The 24,696-nt window shown below is 41.2% G+C and overlaps 3 protein-coding genes across 4 annotated transcripts; 1 reads left to right on the top strand and 2 right to left on the bottom strand.

Annotated features, from left to right (window-relative positions):
• Positions 1–738: 738 nt before the first annotated feature.
• On the bottom strand, positions 739–5,269 carry buc2l (bucky ball 2-like). Its single transcript, XM_020647569.3, has 4 exons — positions 4,811–5,269; positions 2,243–4,363; positions 2,049–2,150; positions 739–917 (listed from the first exon to the last, which is right to left on the bottom strand). Exons 1-4 carry the CDS (start codon positions 5,079–5,081, stop codon positions 889–891), a joined length of 2,523 nt encoding a protein of 840 aa, XP_020503225.2. The 5' UTR covers positions 5,082–5,269; the 3' UTR covers positions 739–888.
• A 2,040-nt stretch (positions 5,270–7,309) lies between these two features.
• Positions 7,310–10,883, bottom strand: buc (bucky ball). Of its 2 annotated transcripts, none has more exons than XM_020647556.3 (7): positions 10,641–10,883; positions 10,346–10,498; positions 8,809–10,257; positions 8,616–8,717; positions 7,813–7,902; positions 7,653–7,735; positions 7,310–7,570 (listed from the first exon to the last, which is right to left on the bottom strand). In XM_020647556.3, the coding sequence occupies exons 1-6, from the start codon at positions 10,645–10,647 to the stop codon at positions 7,689–7,691; spliced, it is 1,848 nt and encodes a 615-aa protein (XP_020503212.2). In that variant the 5' UTR covers positions 10,648–10,883; the 3' UTR covers positions 7,310–7,570; positions 7,653–7,688. The 2 variants fall into 2 exon arrangements, with proteins under 2 accessions (XP_020503212.2, XP_020503213.2); XM_020647557.3 differs by having other exon boundaries at positions 7,653–7,720.
• Positions 10,884–12,345: 1,462 nt separating this feature from the next.
• Positions 12,346–23,756, top strand: kbtbd2 (kelch repeat and BTB (POZ) domain containing 2). The gene is made up of 4 exons (XM_020647575.3): positions 12,346–12,506; positions 16,751–17,279; positions 19,407–19,572; positions 19,974–23,756. Exons 2-4 carry the CDS (start codon positions 17,107–17,109, stop codon positions 21,531–21,533), a joined length of 1,899 nt encoding a protein of 632 aa, XP_020503231.1. The 5' UTR covers positions 12,346–12,506; positions 16,751–17,106; the 3' UTR covers positions 21,534–23,756.
• Positions 23,757–24,696: the final 940 nt, after the last annotated feature.

Raw genomic sequence — 24,696 nt, 5'->3', positions numbered from 1 at the left:
GTCAGACTGAACTAAAATGACTGCCTCTTATTTGCTTAAATGTTTAAAAATGCTTGGAAATTGACATTCTGCTCAGGGGAACATAATTTGATCAAAATAAACATGTTCTAGATATTTTCTTCAGAATCAGATCTTTGTTACTGGTACTGTCAGTCACCTGAAAAACTAACACCAACTGCAAGTGATAGCTTAAAGTTATCACGAGGTCACAGGTATGATCTCCTGAAAACAACCTGGAGATCACATGAACATTATAAAACACCACAACAAGTCCTCTTCTAACATAATGTCAGTTTAAAAGGTTGTATGCAAATATTTGATTAAAGCTGCAGGTGTAATAAATTATGTGGACACCTGAGATGAAAATTGTCAGATTTGGACTTCAGAGATGAGGCTGGTTTGTTGTAACAGTCAAAATAAAAGACACAGCTGTAGAGTCCAGCTGTGGAAGCAATTTGTCAGACTGCAGGAGGTTTCATTTTCATCTCTCCAGAAGTGACTTTAACACAGAAGACTTCATTTGAATTCTGTTAAAACAAAACTTGTATTCCTTTGAAAATGTATTTTATAAGTTTTCATGATGTATTCATTATTTGCACTTTTAATAACGTGAGTAAAATAAAGCCTTGTTCAACATTTTTTCACCCGGTGTATGGTTTACTTAATATAGAAATAGCTCCATCTAGTGTGAAATACAGTTACTACACCTTACACACAACTGAAAGACAAACACAAGGGTTATAATAAATCCGTGTTTATTCTTTCCTTAATAAATAGTGAATATTGTGATTTATAATGTAATAAATAAGTGGAAAATAATTTAAATAGAGTGTACATATTTTTTAAAACACGTGTTTTTCACTTTGTTGAATTGTGCGCTTGTGCAAATCAGCATCTTGTGTCATATCTTCGAATTTCTGCAAAATATGGAAAAGAGAACATATTTAGTGCAAGGAAGATCATTTTCAAGCCTCTCACTTTGTATTCATAATCAAATACCTTTAGTATAATCATAACATGAAATATGATCTGAAAATCAATTACAGGTCTGGTTCAACAAATTATAATTAGTACATGGATGAGAAGTATGAGAGAATTTAAAAATAAGACCACATTCAAGGAAAATGGGAGGATTTGGAAAATATAGAACAGATTTTGACCCTCTAAAATCTTGTTTAAAATAGTTATTCATATTTCCACGTCAGGTGGAAGATGTGGTGTGATTGCATATGAAAGTGTGTAAGTAATAGTTTAAATAGGCATATAAGAATATGTAATTTGGGTAATATTTACAAGATAAACTGCATGAAGCAGTTTTCTCCATTTATAGAAACATATCTGCAGAAGCTGTAAATTTAAGTCCTAATGGAACTTAAGTGTCATTGAGTGCATTTTTTTATGTAACAATTAGAACACTTTCTTGCAAGTTACAAATTCAAGCCTTTGTCAAGGCTATTAAAGACATTTAGTGCTTCTATTTGTGAACAAAGCTGCATATTGAATACTTGTTCTTCTGCATTTATAGAGTCATCAACTTTTTTTTTTTCTGTATTAATACAACTTTCAATAATTCAAGTTAAGTCGTTTGTAGAGAATGTATTTAAGCATGCTTGAGTTAGGCTTCACAAAAAAGCTTTGAATTTTTGCAGACAACTCTAAAAAGTGGATTTCAGGGGGCGCCAGGAGCGCAGTAGTTTGTACATGTACAGAGGCTACAGTTCTCAAAACAGACTCCTTTCACACCTGTTGTTCCCCAAAGGCATAAAAGGTCAAACTAAAAACCTTTCATAAGTGGATTTCAGACCAGAATTTAAATTTAATTATGGAAAAGATTATCTGAAGTCTCTGCCTGTATTTCCTCCATTTATAGAAACTAACCAGCAAAGTTGCAGATTCAAGCCTTTTCAAATGCTCTTAATGTCATTAAGTATTTGTGCAAACATTATTATTAAATTCCTGTTTTTCTACAGTATTTTCTGTAAAAATGTACTTTGAAATATTTTTTCATTATGATTTGTGGATTAAAGTTAAAAAAAACAAAAGCAAACCTTGTGATTGTGGTTGTGATTTCTTGTGTTTATTCAAGTGTTGTGATCTGGCATCAATCTTGGAGCAGTCAATGTTAGGCACCACTTCTTTCCATGACTTCTCTGAGGGATGTTATAAAGAAAGGTTTGAGATACAAAACATAGCACATTGAGGGTTAATTCTCCTGAGATCAAAGTGAAAACCATTTGCTTACCAGTGTGCCACCTGTGTGTCAGGTAAGTCTGATTCATGTTCCTCCATTTGTCCTGGGGGGAAAACGGCATGGCGCAGTTTTCATCCATTTCTCGGATGGTGTTGCCGTGGGGACAGTGTCGCAGCCTCTCCCATGAAGCAGGCTGATGCTGCGGCTCATCACACACACAGTTCTTCTCCCTCAGCTTTGGGTACATCCCTGCAGGAACTTTATCCAGATTTTGCTTGGATGCGAGTGGCCTCTTCAAATTGTTCACCTTCCTGGAATCATCAACTGGCTGCCATTTTGGAGCTGTGCGACTTGAGCTGTTCTCAGAGGATTCTCCTTCAGTGTCGTGGCTGTGAAGGCTGCGAACATCATGACTGGGACCTTTTCTCATCAGTGGTTTCTTTGAGTGAGATTTGCAGGCTTCACATGTTGGTAACAAGGCGTCATTCCACTGTTGGAAGGGAGTAGCTTTTCTCTTTAAGGTGCGACCATCGAGTCCTGGACTGGAAGTTGTGCAGATTCTGTGCTTTGCAAGACATCTGGAGCAAAGTCGCTCTGTCTTGGATGCATATGGAGTAAAAACGTTCTCGTTGAAGCTTCTACTGAGGCAGCATTCGTGGTCAGAAAGGCTTCTCCGATCAACCTTGCCTTTGGGTTTGTATCTCTTTTTTACCTTGCGAACAGTAGGTTGATCTTTGTACTCGAGATCTAGTTTTCTTCTTCTTGACGGCACATCTAAACCATGGTGGCTCAAAGGTCTGATTTGCTTCTTGGGAGTTGGCGGCATCTTGCTACAGTAGTAGATGTTATCAAAGTCAGCTAGCCAGCTGGTTGAAGGGAGGTAAGCAGGCAATGATTCAAATGAAGTGTCCTGGTGATGCCGGATATTCGTCTCTCTTCTAACTTGGTTTCTCTCTGCCTTAGGAGAGGAATTATCCAACAGCAGCAAATAAGGAACATGAGCTACTTCCTCTTTGTGTGTCACAGGAGCTTCCTCTGCCACAAGGACTTCTGTCCGAGGGTACATATCAGCTTCAGACTCCATCACATGCCCAGGACCCTCCAAAGTTGGGACCATGTCCTCCAGATCATCCTCTGCCACAGAAGGCATCTCAATCATGGGGACGGCATCATCTGCATCCTCCTCTCTCATTGTCAGAATATTTGCTGAGGGAACTTCAGTAACCAGCAATTCATTTTCAGACTCAGTGTGGCCATTTAGGATCAGAGACTCGGGTGAGGGAATCAAAGTGTCTTCCATCGACCAAACCGTTGATTCCATCTTCCTAAGTTCATCCAGGTACTTCGAATCGAATGGCAGGTGAACGACTTTGAATTGAAAGTTATTTGATGTTGCACTCACATCTTTCTCTCTACCTGCGTCCTGAACTTTACTGTGAACTTGTACCTCTGATGGAAAAACAGATGGCTCCGTCTGCTTCCTGGACTCCCCCAGATTAAGGATCTTCTCATTGCTGCTAGGTGTCCCAACTAACAAGATATCAGGACAAGCTTGGAGAGCCTGCTCAGACGGGTCTGCAGGAGCACATGGTGTATTGTCCTGCAGAACTTGACCCTGGAGGACAGAGCTTCGCTGGACCACATCTTGTGAAAAGCTATGGGATACTTCTGCAGTCTCGTGGGAGTGCAGGAGTTGTAGTCCTACAGGCGTTGTGCAACATTCAATCCGTACTTCCTCTGTCTGAATCACAAAGCTGCCATTCGGTGGCGTTCTGTGAGAAGAAGGCACCGTGTCCTTAGGCTCAAGAGAGTGGTTCCCCGTTTTCACAGCGAATGGAGGTGTGAGCGGTTGTCTGGCATGCACACTCTCGTTGTTGTCGCTTCTGCTGACTGAGAGGTTTCTGGAGGCCTCGACGTTGCTTGCACCAGGTGTGCTGGTCCTCTGGGTGGCAGACAGTGGCTCAGTTTGAACCTCAGAGCTGGTCATTTCTCTGTTTTGACCGTTGTGTTGGTAGCGGAACCTGCGCGAGTGGTACGCCATGCTCTGGTAATACTGAGGGTTGAGGATTCTTCTGTAGTCCACCAAATGGAGGTTGGTATGTGGGACAACAAAGCTGGGAGGCTCCATGTAAGGATTTGGCTGATAGGGAGGCATAACTGGCATCCCATAACCTTAAGTAACAGAAGAAAAGTAGTCATAAGTTTGTGAATGAATAGTTACAATTCTGAATATTGCATCAGTCATACATACAGCTTAGCAAACAGAGACGTTTTTTTAAGTGAAAAATACTTTACTGTGGTTTTATTTTGAGCGAACAACACACAGTACTTGGTGAACATGAAGCTACTGTGCTGGCAAAATGCATTGTTTGCTCACAATGAAGTCACCGTGAAAGAAATTCAGTGTGCAATAAATAATTTAATCATTTTCTAATAATATATTCCTGCAAACCAACCAGCACCTGAGTATGTAGGTTGGCTGTGCATGGGGTACCCTGTTGGTCTTTTGCATTAAACTTCTTGAAAGTGCTGATCGTAAAGTTCTGTGATTTAAAGGTCTCAAAGTCCAAAATCCAGTTGTTACAACAAACGCAAGAATTACACAGTCTTGCTACTCACTTAAACCCGGGTATCCATAGTATGGGTTGTAGGACACAGGCATGGGCATGGGCACAGGCCACTGCAGACTCTGCATAGGCAGGTATGGCTGTGATGGCTGAATGTAGAAGAAAGGTTTGTGGTGCTGCTGCTGCTGGTGCTGCTCCTCAGGACGTACTGCTGCTGAAGGCCCTGAGAGAGGACACTGGGCATGCTGAGCTCCATGTGGAGGGTTTGGACCCCGCGGACCAAAACCAAAAGACTCTTGTAAGCTGGACCTGGCTGCCTCCATTTCAGACAAAGACTCGAGAAAGGCTGAATTAATTTAATTCCTTTAGTTCTTTTTTCCCCTGTAAAGTTGTTACAAAATACCAGTTTGTTTTACTTTATTTTTTATCTACAAAACACTTTCTGAAAAAGTGTACCTATATGCAGCTACACTGCCTTCAAGGTATGTTTCAAATTGGCAATCAGAGGTGTGGAATCATGATACAGGTAAGCTTGAAAAGTCCTGCCCTGATTGGCTCATTTTGGGTTCCAGGTGAAACCTTAACGACCTTCTCGTAAAGCCAATGAAAAATGTTTGTTTCCCACATATTTCCTCCCACTTCAGTGCCTCAACCCACCTGAGGATGGACAGACAATAGATCAGAGAAAGGTGAAAAAGTAGGATTTCATGAAACGGATAGGCTTTGAAGGAGGAAATCAGCTCTGACGCTTGTTCAAATCATTGGCTCAGGTTACAAAATGTGGCTCAAAATGATGCATACTGTCCTTTGTTGCATCTTCCACAGTTCAATGCTTAATTTCTTGAGGTTTGTCTCATTTGCACAGGTTTGACCCCTGAAGAGCTATTTGTGAAGAGTTCACAAATTTCCCACACGGGGGATCAATAAAGTTTATCTTTATCTTTATGAAGTTAGATGAGAGCCTGTTTTGTTGCCTGGAGCAGAATTTTTTGACTGTATTATCCATGATAAATAAACATGCTCTGTGAGACCCGTGAGTCTAAATCAGTGCTTTTGATTAGAGGTTTAGATTCTGGTCAGTTAGCTTTCAGTTTAAAATGTTAGTTTTCTGAAGTATTCTTGAAATCTTTAGCTCATTATATACAGATAAGTAGGCTAGGTGAGAGAACAAAATATTCTTGTTTTTGCATCAAAAAGTGGAGTAGTAGTAGGGATACAACTAACATTGTCTGTTGTCATTTAATTTTATTCCTTGAGTTTTAGCTCAGTATGAGAGGGCTCTCCCTTTTGGTCTTTTTCCTTTTATGTTTCCCTCTTTTTGTCTTTTAATTGGTCCTGCATTTTCTTGTGTTGAGGTTTAAGTTAGACTGGGTCTTGGGACTATTTTATGTCAGAAAAGTGTAGAAAAAAGAAGAAGCAAGACTTGCATTTTCAGACAGCACACCAGGGGGATCCAAAAGAGGAGCCATCAAAGACTGTCAGCCATCCGCAAACTGAAAGGGCTTAATGTTGCCCCCCCTCGCCATCTCCTCCTGCTGATATATCAGAGATATGTCAAGGCCATCCTACTAGACTGTTCCCACTGCTTCTTAAACATGTTATCCGTTTAAAGCCAAGCACACACACATTACAACCACAGCTGCCAGAATATTTGGTCTCCCCACACCCAACCTAACAGAACTCAACAGGGCCATGGCACGCAATGCAACCTCAATAGAACAAGACCTCACACATCCACCAAACGTCCAGCTCACCCCACTTCCCTCTAGGCACTGAGAAGGACTCACTTTGGGAAGAGCCTGAGCCCTGCTGTCATACCTGCCCTGGGGAGAAAAAAGGCCTCAAAAAGACATATGCAGGGTTTTTTCTCTGTTTATTCCACGACTCAAATATATCCAATGTCGAACAAGTTATTTACTGAAATGAGTTGAACATCCAACTAATTCCAGCTTACCAACATCAACTGAAAAAGCGACATGTGACGAGGGTCTGGCGGTTCTATAAATGTAAAAGTTGCTGGATATAATGTCAAGACATCTAACCAGGTACAGGTACAACATACTGACATGCTTGCAGGTCATCTGTAGATTGAAGGGTTTTAAGGTCATTCAAATCCCAAAGTGCTAAATTTTGATAATTTGTTTTTTTTTTACTCAAAGATAAAGGAACAAAAAGGAGTCCGGATGTATCAATCCAATTATCAGTGATGCAATACAACTAAATCAAATGGAAAATATCAATCATCTTTTGTATCTTGCTGTGTTACCATGTTAATAGGTCAGGGTACGTCACTGTTCCTGTCCTACGTTGATTGATTTCATTCGGTATATGTTACCATTCCTTCCTATCAGTAATTATTGTATTATATTAAATGTAATACTCTATAATGGAATTACACTGTTAAGATTTGAACCATAATTTACAAAGAAGGATCATGCATACATCACCTAGACATGATTACAATTGATATTTTCCACATTTCTTCACTGTAAAATAAGAATAAATCTCAGATTAATGTTAGGTACAGAAATAAAATGATTCAAGACAAATCTTAAATATTGACATTTTATTGGACTGGCCCCACACAGTGGCACACCCTCGTCTTCAACACAACCTTCAGCCCATTTCTTCTCTTTGTGAAATTCATAAATCATCTATAGTGCACAGCAGAGTCACTGCAGGAACTTTATACATTTATATATATTTTTACTTTTATCTGAACATAAAGAGGCTTTCTGTGCAGTGCATTTCACCTGGTGCTCTAAATACTTCCAAACACATTATCCCAGAACAAATATGCCTTTAGGGGGACCTGACGGGAGAGAAAAGAATTTCATTAAAACTGATTTTATAACTTATGAAAGATTGTGTTGCTGCATGAGCATTACACTTACAGTTCAAAATACTGTTTCGAAGTCAATCCTGGGACTTCAACATCTTGGTTCTCCTCTCATTGTAGAGCCTGAAATAAAGGATACTGAAATGAATGCATTCAATGCAGTGTGGGAGCCAAGTCCATGTGAGCAGTTCTGCAGAACAAAATCAGGTCCATACCTCTCTCCCAGTGTGGCGGTGGTAGCTCATCGTCATCATTGTCCTCATCCCGTGACCTTTGGTACATCACTTTCCTCTGAGCACTCATCTCTGTCCAAAAGAATAAGCACACAAATATAAATCTTCAAGGAAAATGCATTTTTTTCTATATTTGAATGAGGGAAAAATAATGTAATGTGTTAGCGACCACAAGAAAAATATGTATGTAAATGTAAATGGTTGTACCACACTACTCTCCTGTTTCACTTACTCTGCTGATTCCCTGCCTATTGATCTATGCATTTGAATTTACACTCTTGGAATTCTTAATTGCTTAAGTGCAGAAGCCCCAAGCGGAAATGCCAAACACATTTTATTAACATAATTTTACCGTTACACAAGTATTTTCAGGTTGTTTTTCTCTCTCAGGTTGTGCTCTAGTCATATCACAATCATTTTATGTCGATCTAAACAACAGTGTGGTCACTGTGATCAGCCAGACAATGACATGCTGTCAGTACCCAACTCGACACATAATGAAACCGCTCTATTGTGTGCATGGAGATTGTCCCGGTTACACCATTTCAACATTATGCCTTCCTCCCACTCACAAAGTTGCAAATTTTGAACATTTCCTGGTGTGTCCTCACATCGGCTCACCCTGACTTCACGAAGAAATTTTACAAGGTTGTTGGCAGGAAAAAGTCTGGATAAGGATAGGGTGAAGAATTCAGCTGCTTGCCTACAGCTCACCCCGACAATTTTAGGAAATTTACAGGAGCTTTTTATTTAAATATTAAATCATACAAGTGGTTAAATGATACCTTGTCGTTGCATCAGGTTTGTTTGTCTCCTCCTGGGAATCCCGTCACCGTCTCCCTTCCTGCACTGCTCTGACGTGCTCAGGTCTACTCCGCAGAGTCTGTCTGTGAAAGAGCTCACACATTCAACTAACAAATCACCGTCAACACAGCAAAGACGAAAAAACATGAAGTTGACCCAAGTAAACAGACTTACCCTGGCATGTTATGCACTGCGTCTCGCTAAAAGCTATCTCCCCGCCCTCCCCATCAGCTGCGTCCTGCTTGCACACCTCATGGCCTTCCTCCTGGTTGATTTCATCTGATGGATCTTTGTACTGGCCTCTTTTGTACCAGGATTTTGCAGCATGTCTCAGTGGGACAGAATGGGTCTTCCTGGGTGCTGTGTGCTTCCTCACAACCACTCTGACCGGCTGCTCACAACCTCTCCCATACCTGCCTTCCTCCTCAGAGTCTCCTGCTTCTTCCCTGTACATCTTTGGGCTGTGCACTTTGCTTTTACTCACACCTTTAGCTACATTTTTCCCACAACAGGCACACATGAATCTCTTTGAACCCGGCAGCCACACTTCTTCTACGTTCTCATCATCTGGTGGAGACCTAGTGACAACCTCTGCAAACCTCCTGCCTGCATACACGTGTTTGGGGAAGAGTTCTGCATCATCTAAATCTGTGGAGAACATCTCGTCCCTGGAGGAGAGCTCGTCCAGAGAGGGACTGAGGACGCTCATGCGCTCATGGGTGCTGTGCATGGAGAGGTAGTTGTAGTAGTAGGGGGTGGCAGGGGAGGGAAGATTGCCAGCTGCAGCATCTCCCGACGTCAGAACACTTTCAAAAGGAAGCTTGAGGATCTGGTAGTTTGGATCTGCTTTCTTGTGTTCTGTTTTTGAGGATTTCTCACCACTTCTGGAAGCAGAAGGAGATGGCATCAATGGTTTAGAAGGCAGGTTAGCAACCACTGTAGGCTTCTTGAGCTTTTCTGTGTCACATTTCTCACCACTCGGCTCGGTCAACAAGATATCTGTCTGGATATCCGTGACCTCTTCTTTCTCTACAGGGTGGAAATGCTCGTCAGGCTGCTCAAGCTCAGGACTCTCCTCATGCACAGAGGAGCTATCAAGAGGCTCTTCCAGACCTCCAGACCAGCATCTGTGAGGACTCAGGACACCCAAGCTCCTCTGGCTGGACTCTCCGTCGTATACCGCTGTTGTGGAGTCACTGAAAGTCACAGCTGGGGACTCCAGATGGCTCCTATTAGCTGCTGAAGGTAGTACGAGACCCTGCCCTTCACTTTTCTTCTCTTCTGCAGGCGAAAACATCCCAGAGGACTGCGAGGCAACACCTGAGTCGAGCTCCCTCTCTGCGCCCTGCAGTTCTTTGGCTCGAATTTTATCCAGGCACTCGATGAGTTTGCTGATGGCGTCGCTCGGGTCTGTTTGAGCCTCCGAACACGTCATCTCTCGACGCCCCTGAGGCTGCAGGTGATGCTGCTGGCGGGGCATGTCGTTCCAGGTTGGAGGAGCCTGGAAGCGAGGCTCATACATGCGCCTGTAATCCATCGGATAAACAGGAGCATGTGGGAAAGCGTACCCAGGATACTGCATGTACTGGTACGGGTTCATGCAGGGACGGTTAAAGTTAAAACCTTGTAAACATAAATGCAGACAGTTAGATTTCAGGCAAGAAATTCAGTCTAATTCCAGCAAAAATGCAGAGTTTAAAACGTTTTCTACCTCCAGGCAAACCATACTGATTGTATGGATTGTTCATCTGCCATTGCTGGTAGAGGTAGTAAGGTTGAGATGGTGGCTGGACGTAGAAAAAAGGTCTAGGGTGGTGGGTTCTCTGTTGTCCACCTCCAAATGGGTGTGGTTGTTTGCCTCCATCTAAAACAGAAAAAGAGAAGCAGCATTTAAAGACAAAAAAAAGGATCAATTCGCTTGTCATCTGTTTAATAAAAATGACAAATGTGAAATGTAATTGTTCAAATTCGATCCAGGTGTAAATAGGAAGAGATGACATATTTACCGTCCATTTTCCTTCACGTGCTCACTCAACCTATTACAAATAAAACACCGCAGAGGGATTAAAACAACCAAATAAACATCCCCCAGCTTCGAAAAATCATAGAAGGCAAACTTTCACAGTCACTTCTTCGATAAACAAATAGAACAGAAGCAGAATTGCTTCTCTCTCAGGTCCACATGATGCTCCACTTGCTAAAGCAAAAGCAGAAACATGTCCGCTAATCATTCATATAGGAAACACCTGTTGCTGCTGCGCAGGACAATTTAGCAAGTTACGACAGTTTCCGCGTAACCACGTAAAATTCAACGTATCACCTCAGCTGATAAAAAGTCCCATGAAGAGAGACAACAACTGGATGCAAATATAAAATGAAGGCGGGGGGGACGCTAATTTTTAATCCACATAATTTGAAAACGATTTTTTTGTTTTAGTTTTTTTTTTTTCAACAGAGGACAGAAATGTTCACAATGAAATTATATTGTGGTAGTCATCAGGCTTACTTATAAATGTTTACTTACAGGTTTACAAACTGTTTGTTTCAGTAATAAAGCCTATGTTGTGCTTCACGCATCATAGATAATCTTTCATAAAAAGTCATTTAACTTTTTCTTACACCTCCAGATGTTCCACCCCCTAGGGTCACCAGAGAGGTCATGTGATACAAAGTAAGAAATAATATACAATAGAAATATAAGACAGTCATAGTAATCGTAGAAACATTACAATAATAGATCTACATAGTACACTGCAAATATAGGCCTACAGAAATCCAGCAGTTAAAGGCCAGCAGTGATGTTCCAGTCAGGCCATACATCACTGAACATCAGGGGAAACCCTCATAATGACATGGAGAAAGGGATATTATAGACGTGCGTTTATCATATGTAATTAGTGTCAAAAAATGAAAAAAAAGATAATGAAACATAGAATAGAATAGAATAGAATAAAATTACTTTATTGATCCCAAACTGGGAAATTGTGGCGTTACAGCAGCAGGTTATCCAGCACACAATATGAGTAAAAAACACAATGTTAGCAATCTAAACACAATATAATATTAACTACAAAGTGAATAAGTACTAAAAGATATCAAAAATAAGAATGTGAATATATACAACCAGGATTTAACTAAGCATTACTAGTCTAAAATAGGAAGATTAAATATGGAAGATTGAATGTAAATGTGCAAAAAACAGAGTTGTAAATGGTTGTAAATTAAATATGAAAGATTAAATGTAAATGTGCAAAAAACAGAGTTGTAAATGGTTGTAAATTAAATATGAAAGATTAAATGTAAATGTGCAAAAAACAGAGTTGTAAATGGTTGTAAATTAAATATGAAAGATTAAATGTAAATGTGCAAAAACAGAGTCGTAAATGGACAGTACTGACATAAGTTAAAGTACATGAGTGTAGACACATTACAAGCAGAAACTATACAATATAACGGCGAGTAGACAGCCAAATGAAATGAACATATCACCGTGATATAAACCTAGAAAGGCATGTATACATCAATTACATAGCTAATTACACACAGTTTAAAGGACTAAGTTAGCAGAAGAGACTGGTGCAGAAGAATCCTTATTTTCTTCAAGGGCTGTTGTGTCTCCGACTGTCCAGCAGGGGTCGCTGTTTCTCTTGCAACCACACAGCGGGCCGCTTTGTTTAAGCGCATGCGCAGTATCCAGAATTGGCCTCTAGTCTTTCAGGCGCTTATGATTCGCTGAAAGGTTGTCCGCTGCTCAGCGCTTTTTACACATCACTTTAATATCCAATTTCGACTTGAGGCGCTTACCTGGCAATTTCTGCTAACGAAAAAAGCCACCGTGACGTTTCCCCGTGTGGAGTCTGCACACACTCACCGTAAGGAAGCTTGAATATCAGTTTTTGAAGTGGTAAACTTGAGAAGTAGCGAGCTTACCTCAGTTAGCTCAGTTAGGCTAGCTGTCTGCTAGCAGAATGACCGCTCTCTAGGTTGGCTGCCGTGTATGTTTGTACCTGTTCATGTGCTTTCTTTAACCGTTTTAGAGTTTAACTAAAGGTAGAGGATACTTGACTGTCAACCCAACAAGGCGTAGGCGTCAACAGGCTGGGTACCCTCGATACCCCGGAACTGTGGAGCTCAGAGAAGCTAATGTTGCTAAGTTGCCGCGGGTGGCGAGTGATGCTACTTGAGCTAGCATCGATGCTAACTGATCAGATGTATTGGTTCGTTGATCAAAAGACGATGATGGCCACCTTTCTGAACGTGAACTTTTAAACAAATACGCAGCCTCAGTGACGATGTTAAGGTGTTAAAGGTGAGCTAACAGTAGCAAAATGTGTGTTTTGTAACAGGCCTGGTTGTCTGGTGTTACTTTGCCTTGTTTTGAACAGAGGACAGGGTTTGTTTTGGACTGAAGTGAAGTGGTTAACATGATCACCACTCTTCATTTGTCAGCCTTTATTTACAGGAAGAAGTCGTTATTTTGTTGGTTTTTGATGCTAAATCTTGTCATCTTTATCATGTCGTGCGTTCTTCTTTGGTTTTTTATTTTATTGATTAAACACCAATTCGTACAGACAGCAAAATAAAAACTGCGACAACAACACAATGTAGGATAACACATGTTGACATTATACAACAACATGAAACACAGGATGGGACTACACTGTGCATAATGTCATAGTTAAGTTTTAAATTATACATATCGATTCAAAATTCTTGTGTGTGTGTATATATATATTATAATATTGTCCTTAAAAAGAAGTCTGTCCCATATGTGTAAATCATGGGTGGGGCAACTGGCGGCCCAGGGGCCCATCAACCCCTCAAGGTGGCCCTCGGGTCTATTTTAACATGTCAATTAATTGGAAACATGAAGAAAACATGACAAAATCTGCCATGAAATCATGAAAACCAGAAGTATGTCCATAATAATATTTGATCACTGGTGTATGTTGAGTTAAATTGGAGGAAAAAATTGACTGTAATCGTTTTTGTATACTACAATTTGGCCCCTCTGGCAGTGAGAGTTAAATGAATGTGGCCCTTGCTGTGACCAAAGTTGGCCATCCCTGGGGTAAGTTATACGCATGTGGCTGCTCACATGCGATGCTGAAACATTTTCCCAAATTTGATCTATTGGATTCAGTCCATAATTGTGTTCAATGTCACGAATGGTATCAAATATTCATTCCATTCAAACAGTATCAAACGAGTGATGTGACGATGTTTCTTTTGAATCTTTTTGGTTTTTGAGTCTCCCAGTTTTACAAAATCAATCTTTTAGCAAGCAAAAAAGCTAGTCTTACTATCTTCCTATTTTTTGTTTGTTTGTTTACCTCAGCTTTGCAGGCCTATATCCTTGTAGACAAGTTTGTGGACAAGGTTAGATTTTTGTATTTGTTATGACTGAGATAGATTGAGCTACTTCTGTCCAAAATATCTTTGCTTCTAGTGCTAGTGCTTTCAAAGTCGATGGATGATGGTGGCCTAACATCTACCTAGTGGTGGGTGATATGGATAGATAGAATCTTTATTATTATTGTATACAGGGACACATCAAAACTTTGTTAGCAGCAATCTTCAACAGCAGCGTTTACAAAAACAACAAAAATATATTTGTGGTGATGTGAGAGAGAAGTATGCAAAAAGTGGCCAGAGCAATTGATGTTCAGTGAATGAATAATAATAATAATAAATAAATAAATAGACAGTTGTGGTGACTGAAATAATATATACAGTTGGACAGTATGGAAAAATATATTAAAGAAATTCATGGCAGGATCATGATTTTATCACAACCCCTTTTCATACTTATTATAAAGACTAATTTGCAAGTAACTGACCAGTTCAGCCATACTTATGTTCCTGTATAATGTTTTTAAATGCACAAAAACTGTGATAATAAATTTTTTCCATTGGAAAAAAAGTCTTCATCTTCACCATTCAACCTTTAATTGTTGAATATTTGGTTGTACCATCATCAGGAGGCGGGTTCTGGAGGTCTCCCCCAGAACATTGTTAGCACCAAAAATGTCTTTCCCTGCGTTCTGATTGATTTTCATGCACAATTTGAGTGTTTTCTGTACCACTTTAAAATTGTGATTTAGTATTTTGCCCTCTTGTGTCTTTCAATCTATTTTGGTATTCATCAGGTACATATAACATAACACATTTACTTCAAATTCTTGTGTTTCTGTTCTATTTTAGCTCAGTAGAATTCCCTAAACTGTAGCTTCAACAACTAGCCTTTGTTCATAGGCTTTTTCTTTTCTTTTTTTTCGACATTACTGGATTTACTTTAGTTTTTTTATACACTGGTAAGAATGGCATCAATAAAAGATAATCAAACATTCAATTCAGTTTGTCTTGAAATAGTCTGCACACATTAGGGGTGGGAAACACCAGAGACCTCTAGCACACATTATTGGTAAACTGCGTGTATAACTACTTGGAGAGTAGACAACGTGATAACAAATCATTACATGTAGATGTTGCATTGGTATGCTACGATGCTACGTAGCTTGTCTTGCTGACATACACACACCAGTAAGGTTGTCAAAATTTTTGATACTTGTTTTTGCAATTTAGACTGTTCAGGATTTCGCTTGCCATTTTTGGTAATTAAAAACAAGAAATGACTCAATGGATGGTGCCTAAGACTTTTCCTAGGACATTCTGGTAATGCGACAACACTACACACGACAAGTATTCACAGAAATTGAAGATATTCTGAAGCTCATGTTGACAGCTGTCACAGGCCTGTTAACAGTAGAGGTGTTAGAGTGAGAAGCTGACAACAGATCAGAAGTTTTCTCAAATGGTTGCTGGTGTCAGTATCCAAGAAGTCTCATTCAGTGTTGTATGGAGATCAAATTAAAATTTGCTGATAGTCAACTCACAGTTTGATCGTTTGGTTGCCAGGTTGATACAACTTGACTTTATTAGATTATTGGTAGTTTTAGTATTTTTATAATTTTCCTGATGCCATTATCTGCAGTGCTTTGTGGTTATGGTTGATGTTACTGGTATTGGGTCCAGCTGAACGGTTAAAGCAAGCGAAGGTGTTGGAAGTCGGTGGCTAAATGGCTCTCTGTGATGGTTACCTTCCAAAAAGTCCCGAAGTCATTTAGGATGTTAGAGCTCAAGGCAGCTGATAGCGTGGAAGGTTTTTGTCTGCTTGATTTGCGTATTTCAGCCTTAGTCCCTTTATTATCTGACAAACATTACAGCCGGTGCTCTTATAAAGGCAGTTGGTTTATCAGATTTTCTTAGACTATGTGTCATGAACTGAAGTGTCTTCTGTCTTTCTAGTGACAAAAATGTCAGTATAAACTCATTTCATATTTTAAGTATTTTCTTTTTGTTATGATTAAAGAATGGTAGAATTATTTGAATTTTGTTCCTGATATTGTTAACATATGCCCGCTAAGTGTGCATGTCTATGATATTTACAGAATACTTATATTAGGTCATCTCTTGTTTTTAATTAACAAAAATGACAGGTCCCAAATATTGGCAACATATTGGTGCAATTTAGACAGTGCTCTATCTCTCTGTACTTGCAGCAGCTTATGTATGACTGGCTTTGGTACTTTTCAGTACCATCGATCATTAAAATAAGAGATTGTATCGTTTGGAAACATGCTACTATCAAAAAGTGTTGAATATTTTAATGATTTTACTCTGTTGTGGTGTTTACTTGAAGAACAAAGAAGCTTTTTACTTGATGCCATTGTGAATCAAATTAATAATGTTTCTTTTTATGTTAGGTTAGTCAAAACATAATTGTACTCATTGTAAAAAAAAAAAGTATTTGCCCTCTTACACCAAAACAACTTTGTGTTGCTAACTGCCAACAGACATACCTCTGGGATTAATAAAGTATTTCTGATTCTGATTTTGCTTTCACTGTTTTTAGCTTAGGATGCAGGGAGTAGTATGAGATCTGCAAAGAGGCACGTCATTAAAACTACTGTTTTCTCATGTGAAGGGTTTCAGGCTGTTAGCTTCCCTGACATACCTGAAGAAAAGGTTATCAGGGTGTTTTAGAAAGTACAAATATTTTATTTTCTGTTGATTTTAAACTCTTCTTTGTTTTTGTCCTGTTTTTTTTTTCCAGACGAGCACTGATGTAGCAGTGTTGCAACAGTCGCAGTGCTCTCAAGACTGATCTAGGAGGGGAACCACCCCCTTTCCTCACACAGGACCCCCTTCCTCTGGACTCCTGACTGTGACACTCTGAAGCCACACACCCCACAACGATCTCATCTTTCAGAAGGAACAGAAGAAAATTCTCCCACATAGGAGTTAAACACCTCCACTCAGGTCAGTGGAGGTGTTGAAGAGCGGCCTCACCCACGCCCACTTTCCCCTGTGAATCTTGAAGAATATTATTATTTCTCCTGGTTGGTTTGAGTCCGGTTCTGCCGGCCGTGTGACTTTTTAAAACTGGGGCGCGATTCATGGGATGCAACCATGTCGGATCTCAGTGAGCGCAGGCCGGTCAACACGGACTACGCTGTCTCCCTGCTGGAGCAGCTCAAGTTCTTTTACGAACAGAAATTACTGACTGACGTCGTGCTACTGGTGGAGGACACAGAGTTCCCGTGTCACAAGATGGTCCTAGCCACATGTAGCTCCTATTTCAGGTGAGTGCAAAGCTGCTGTTGTCAGAGTGCTCGTCTTGTATGTTGTGGTCAAGGAGATATTTTCACTTCTCTCAGAGGCATGAGACCTGGTACACCTGTAAAGTTTGAGACCCTGAGTTCTTCAGAAATGAAGCCTTCTCAAAAGCTCCTCATTGAGATAATGACCATTGTATTTCTGCCCTAACCAACTAATGTATTTTGAAATCAAAGATAAGCCTGAAAAAGGGGGGCATCTATCCTAATTGTTTCTGTCTTTGATGGTTATAGACTGCCATGATATCTTATAAAACATAAACTGTGCAGGTTAGGGTTGTCACAGTATGAGATTTGTACAACCAAAAAATTGTTGGGAGACTCCTGCAGACTGTCTGAATTTGAACTGTGTTCTTTCTATTCTGCATTTGGCACCTATTGACTTAAGTATGACTGAAAATCTGCAAATAAATAAAAAAGCTTTGTTATTTTTCAATACCATCTATCATTAAAATATCTAAAAGTAATGTAAATTTGACACTCTTAGTTCAGGTAGATAGTTATTGGTGAATTTAAAAATGTTGTTTCTATCTAGGTTACTCACTATAAGATAATATCTGTATGAAGTTCAGGGCTTCAAAACCCTGAATCTTTTTGGTCATTATCTCGGACACTGCAGTGATTGCAGAGAGTAGAAACTTTTTTCAATGTGACCTATTCAATCTTAGCTTAAAAACATGTCAAACTGAAAGGTTTACTTGGAAACATCAGCAAATCAGGTTATGGAGAAAAACGATGATAGCTCCCATTGATGCCTCTAGCAGTTTTTTTTGCCCATTGCTACATTTCTTAAAATGTCAGGGGACTCAAACTGAACTGGTGTGCCAAAGTTCAAGATTAACAAAAAAATAACTGAACCTGATTTTTAACTTACCACTAGTCGGTATTTGTATTAAAAAAACTTGAGGCTGACTGCGAGCATGCTTTGTGGTATAGCTCCTCTGAGTCTCTCCTACAGTTTCACTAAATAATGCACCATACAGCGCTGGGCTTTTGTGTTTAAAGATGTTTATTCGCTTCGGTCTGATTGTGACGAGGTGTAGGTACGCCGTTGTTAGGAATGTAGGTGCTCACCTCCTACAGTTACGATAAATAATGCAGCACAACACAAGCTACCCACTCTATACGTGAAGGACAGGAAACACAGGGATGCAGTTTCTTTGAAAGCTGGGGCTCGGGTCGCCTTCTGCGCCGTCTTAGATATACACTACAAGGAATAAATGAAGCAACCCCTAACCTACACACGGATCCCTCAAGGCCCTTGGGAGGCCTCATTTGTACGCACAACATTGCATAATGAAGTGTGTGTGCACTGCAGTGAATATGACAGAGCTGCAGCCTCGGCTCTGGGAAGAGTCCATCTGTACATGACAGGAGCTCATGCTGCATTTGAACACCCTGTCTCACCCCTCCCTCACTCCCTCCCTGGCTGCACACTCACACACGCATTCCAAGAAAAGGTCCTGACAACTCGATGCCGCTCTCACACAAACCTCCCCGCGATCCTCCCCTCTGTTTCCCACGGACTTGTTATCCGGGTGCGAACATGCAAAGCATTTCCCCTGCATGTTTTCCGAGGTGTCACAGCGCTTCCTTTAAGTGCTACTCCTTTCTTCCTTCTCGCTTTCTGTCTGCTGCCTCTCCTCGCACGCCCCGCTTTGGGGGGAGAGAGAAGCAGGAAGACTCGTGTGGAGGGGAAAGTCTGGTCACGTAGGTCTTGTGAGAGAACTGTAGAGAAAGGGGAAGAAAAAGAGGGAGGGGGGGTGCAAGAGTTTGCCTGCAGGGTTGCGTAATACAGCCTGGTAGGTTCAGCCCCTGCTGAGCAACACACAGACACACACACCCCCAAAACAGGAGGGCAGAGCTGTGCTGCAGACTGTTACCAACTAGTAGAGCTGCATTTGACTGTTAACTTTAAAATTTTAATTCTTTCATCATTTGCATAAAATCCAACAAAAAAAAGTCTGAGAAAATAATATTTCACCTATAGGGATGTGATCTTTACGGAGGCATCAGTGAATCTCAATCAGTGTCAGATCTTGATGTGTTGACTGATGATTGTGTGTTGTTTTCGCGTCCTCTCTCCCCCCGCAGGGCGATGTTCATGAGCGGCCTCAGTGAGAGCAAACAGACCCACGTCCACCTGAGGAACGTGGACCCGGCCACCCTGCAGATCATCATCACCTACGCCTACACGGGAAACCTGGCCATCAATGACAGCACGGTGGAGCCGCTCTATGAGACGGCCTGCTTCCTACAGGTCTGTGCGGAAGATCCTCATCAGTTCATCACTAAAATACAAAGTCCAGAAGATGTTTTTTAAAATATGTTGTATTATATTATTTAGAGGAGTATCATTCTTCTCCTTAGAGATTCATTGTTCAAAATAATATGATATACTAGAGGTATACTGAGCCAAGCAAATTGATTCTAAGTGGAATAAACTGGGCAAAAAGCACAAGTATCAAACATGTTGATTCCTTTTTCTAAAATCTGAGAAGTTAAAAACAAATTTCTTTATGTCTTTATAAAAGAAAATGATATTTCTGGAGTGTGGTACGGTGCGCCTATGAGGACAAAATAGCACATGATTAATCCTTCAAAAGAAGCAAGATGTTTTTTTCCTGACTGTCTTTCGTCTCTTGTCTTGTGTCTCATCAGGTGGAAGATGTGTTGCTACAGTGCAGAGACTATCTGGTGAAGAAGATTAACGCTGAGAACTGCGTCCGCATGCTGAGCATCGGTGACCTGTTCAGTTGTAGCGAGCTCAAGCAGAGCGCCAAGCGGATGGTGGAGCACAAATTCCCGGTAGTGTACAGGCAGGAGGCATTCCTGCAGCTCTCCCATGAGCTGCTCATCGACGTCCTGAGCAGTGACAACCTCAACGTGGAGAAGGAGGAGACGGTGCGCGAGGCGGCCATGCTGTGGTTGGAGTACAACATGGAGGCTCGCTCGCAGCACCTGTCCTCGGTGCTCAGTCAGATCCGCATCGACGCGCTGTCTGAGGTGACGCAGCGTGCCTGGTTTCAAGGTCTGCCTCCAAACGACAAGTCTGTGGTGGTGCAGGGTCTCTACAAGTCCATGCCCAAGTTCTTCAAACCTCGGTTAGGCATGACCAAAGAAGAAATGCTCATCTTCATGGAGGCCATGTCGGAAACACAGGGCGATGGATATGTCATGGCTGGCTTACTGCCCACTACTGTAGTCTGTTACAGCCCGCAGGCAGAGAAAGTGTACAAGCTCAGCAACCCCCCTGGAGACCTGCAGAAGGTGGGGACCCTCGTTACACCTGACAACGATGTCTTTATCGCTGGAGGTCAGATCCCCCTAAAAAACTCTATCACTAACCACGGTAAGAGTGGAAAGTTACAGGCCGTGTTCCGCTCAGTCGATAGCTTCTTCTGGTTCGATGCCCAGCAGAATGCCTGGGTGCCCAAAACCCCCATGCTGTGTGCCCGAATCAAGCCCTCGCTGGTCTACTGCGAGGGCTACATCTATGCAATCGGGGGCGATAACGTCGGAGGAGAGCTGAACAAGCGAACAGTAGAGCGTTACGACTGCGAGAAGGACGAGTGGAGCATGATGAGCCCACTGCCCTTCGCCTGGAACTGGAGCACATCAGTAGTGGCGCACGACTGCATCTACGTGATGACCCACGACCTGATGTACTGCTACTTCCCCCGCGCTGACACCTGGGTGGAGATGGCCATGCGTAAGACCAGCCGCTGCTTTGCCTCTGCTGCCGCCTTCGGTGACCTCATCTTCTACATCGGTGGCCTCCACGTGGTCAGCAACTCTGGCATCCGCCTCCCTACCAGCACCATCGACGGATCATCTGTCACTGTGGAGATTTATGATGTGAACAAGAACGAGTGGCGCCTTGCCGCCAACATCCCCGCTAAACGTTACTCGGACCCATGTGTACGGGCGGTGGTCCTGCTGAACTCGCTCTGTATTTTCATGCGTGAAACCCACATGAACGAGCGTGCAAAGTACGCCATCTACCAGTACGACTTGGAGCTGGACCGCTGGTACCTGCGGCAGCCGGTGTCGGAGCGCGTGCTCTGGGATCTGGGTAAAGACTTTCGCTGTGCGGTCGGGAAGCTGTACCCATCCTGCCTAGAAGAATCCCCGTGGAAACCGCCGACCTACCTCTTCTCGCCAGACGGAGCAGAGGAGTTTGAGGTGAACGGGGAGCTGGTGACCCTCCCTCATGTATAGCTCTTACCCCCCCTCCCCTACCTCACAGACTGAAGCCAACGCTGAGGGATGAACACGAAGGGGGGGCAGCTCACATCTCTAAAGGGTCTGATGTGTTCTGTGTTATGGAGGGTCTCTGGCATTCGCTGCAGCTGATGAACAATGCAGCAAAAAAACAAGCTTGGAGAGAAAAAGATGCGCCTCAAAAATACTAGTAATCTAAAAAAATTCTGTTTTTGGTTCTTTTTTTTTCTTATTTTGTCAATTGTGACATCTGTTAGATATTATTACAAGTCTGTCATACTGTTTCTACAATGTGATAATCTAAACGTCAACAGACTTGTGATGATGATAATGATGAGGGTGATGATGCACTTAACTGGGAAACCTTCTAGGAATGACAATAGCAACTGTACCAAAATCCCCCTCCTCTCCCTCCCATCATGGCTTCCCTCTCTTCCCACTCCCACCTTCTCCTCTTTTCTTTCTCTTCTCACCACTGATGAAGGAAAATGCTGTTAAAAATATATCGTCAGAGTATCAAAAGTACTGACAGGAGGCTCTGGAAAAGTTCAGCTTGCTCTTTTTGTAGGGACAGCAGAATAGTCGCTCAGCTTCGAGTCACAGCAGTAAAAGTGGATCCAAATCATGTCATAGAATAGAAATAATATAAGCAAAGCATAAGAATAATCTGGAGAAACCTTTAAAAGTCCATTCTTTGAATATCACTAAATAAATGACTTCTTTGGTAGAGCTTCAGTAATGTGTTTGTGTAGGGTTACACACCGTCATCAGCAGAAGCTGACATCCTTAGATCAGCTTGAATCATCTATCTGTCAGTCCAGTGTCAAAACAATCTGGAGAAACCTCTTGAACATCTGCTGCATTTTAAAACCTCACTAAATTAGAGACTTTTTGGAGGAGCTTTTGCACTACTATCAAGTGTGGAGCGTTGTTTGAACTATATCTTTACAACACCTTTTACTCACGTCATTTACATTCAAAATCAATTAATGCTGCAGGGGTTTGAGAGGTTTTGATGAATCAACACATCTTTTAGCGTGTGTTTTACGAACTGTAAAGATAGAATAGTAGCATTTAAATTGTTAAAAAAAAAAAGGGGGCACTATGAACTTCAAACATGATTTTCTCCATATAAACGCTGATCTGATATCATTTTAGTCTTTGACTGTTAGACAGCAAGCAACCCCAACGACCACACATCTTTAACTTTATTATCCATTTTATACCGTGTTCAGACCGGTTTTGTTGCTGTGGTTTACGGACTAAAATCTCTTAATGCGCAAACATCCAACTTTTTAGTGCTCACAGGTGTGTTTGATACTCTAAAGATATACTTTTAGCATATTGTTCCTCTTAAAAAAACAAAAAACTGGATCCATCTTTTTTCTCTAAAAGACCCTGCAGATGAGTGGAGTGGGCTGTGGTTTTTTTCAGGAGTGGTTTGAGGGCTGATGGGGAAACGAGAGACGAGGGGGGGAGGGTTTAAAAAAAAAATAAAAAAAAAGGTGACTGCAGGTCCGGTCACCCATCACCTCTCCTCCCTCACCCCTGGGCCCTCCACCATGACTCCTCCACAGCCTCCACAGCTCGTCTGTCAGTCTGTTTGCACACAGGTCTTCCACACAGCCGGCAGTCTACACCTCACTCCAACGTCTCATGATCACGACTCCTTTATTATCCACCAAACACACACAGCTCCACTCTGAGTACAAACACAAGGTTATCAGGCTCATGCATTTTTTTATTTCCAAGCTGCTGAAATATATATATATATAAAAATATATATTTTTCATAACTGTGTTAGTGTGGGGAAAATAACCAGGTCTATTTTGTATTAGTGTCTTTTTTTAATTTAATATCAGACATTACTGTAGTGTGATTGTTGGTAGATTTCCATTTTCCTATCAGATTTGATTTTTCTCGAGTGAACATTGAGGAATCTTGCTGCTGATTGGTTGCAGGAGGAGAGGGCTGGCCCAAGGCTGTTGTCAAGGAAATCGTACCGGCAACCGCCAGCAGTAGTGGATCGGGGGAGGGGAGGGGAGCGGGTGGGGAGGGGAGAGGGTGGGTATGGAGTCTTCCTCCTACCTTAAAAACATGAGCACAGGTGCTTCATGACAAACCTTACTAGCATGTTTGGCTGCATCATATTCCTTTGGCACTGTATTTTGAATGAACGTTAATTTATTAAAAAAAAACATACCAAAAACGTTCCTGAAACTGACTCCCTGGTCCTCTTCTTTAGTCTAGTTTGTACTGCAGCCCAACTTAAAAAGAAAAATCTGTTGGTATAAAGAATTTAATTGAAGGTATAGCACAACAGAACCTTTTAAGAACCAAAATGTGTGTAGACTGAAGTATGAAAAGTTCTGTTTTTTTAATTTGTTTTCTTGTTTAAGCAGATTTCCTTTTTAAAAAAAAAAACAACAGCATTTGTTCGATTTTTCTTCTGTTTCATACAAACAATAGTTTTAGCAGCAAAATAATGTCAGCTTTCAATATATTGATAATCACTGAGAACATTTGAAATAATACCAAACATTTATCTGTTTGAAAAATACTTCATTTAGTCAAAGCTATGAATATATAATATTTGCTGAAAAGCCTATACTTTACACTTTAATTAGCAGAATTAGTTGTTTTTTTACACCACCAGGTTTCTGTTTTCTCTTGGAGATGAGTTGAAATGTTAGATATACCGCTCCTCTGAAGTATCATTCCATATAGTCAAACGCATTCTGCACTGATCATTCTGACAGTTTATATTTCCTTTAGATTAAGTTAAAAGTATGAACAGTCGTTATGATTCCAAACCTTTGTTCAATTAAACTCAGTGATTCCCAAAGGGGATGGGGGACACATAGAAGGGTCCCAGCAAGGTTTGACAAAAATAATGCATACCATTTTCACTGCTAGCAAAGCTCGGCAAAAATGGTGAGAGGACGTCCGGGTAAACATACGGCTGAAAATGAATCCAAACAAGATGTCACAAATACATTATCACTTTTAATTGTTTCCTTTTCAAAAGTGGCTCGTTTGGTTTTTGTTGCCCCACACTGACGTTGTTGTTCTGTATTGATTGTAGACACAGTTTGAGATAAATTCTAAAAATATAGGAATTTGTTAGCCATGAGAGTGACTGGCAGTGTGTGTTGGGTGT

The sequence above is a fragment of the Labrus bergylta genome, chromosome 20 (genome assembly GCF_963930695.1).
Source record: "Labrus bergylta chromosome 20, fLabBer1.1, whole genome shotgun sequence".
Lineage (NCBI taxonomy): Eukaryota > Metazoa > Chordata > Actinopteri > Labriformes > Labridae > Labrus > Labrus bergylta.
This window is presented reverse-complemented; position numbering and strand designations above follow the sequence as displayed.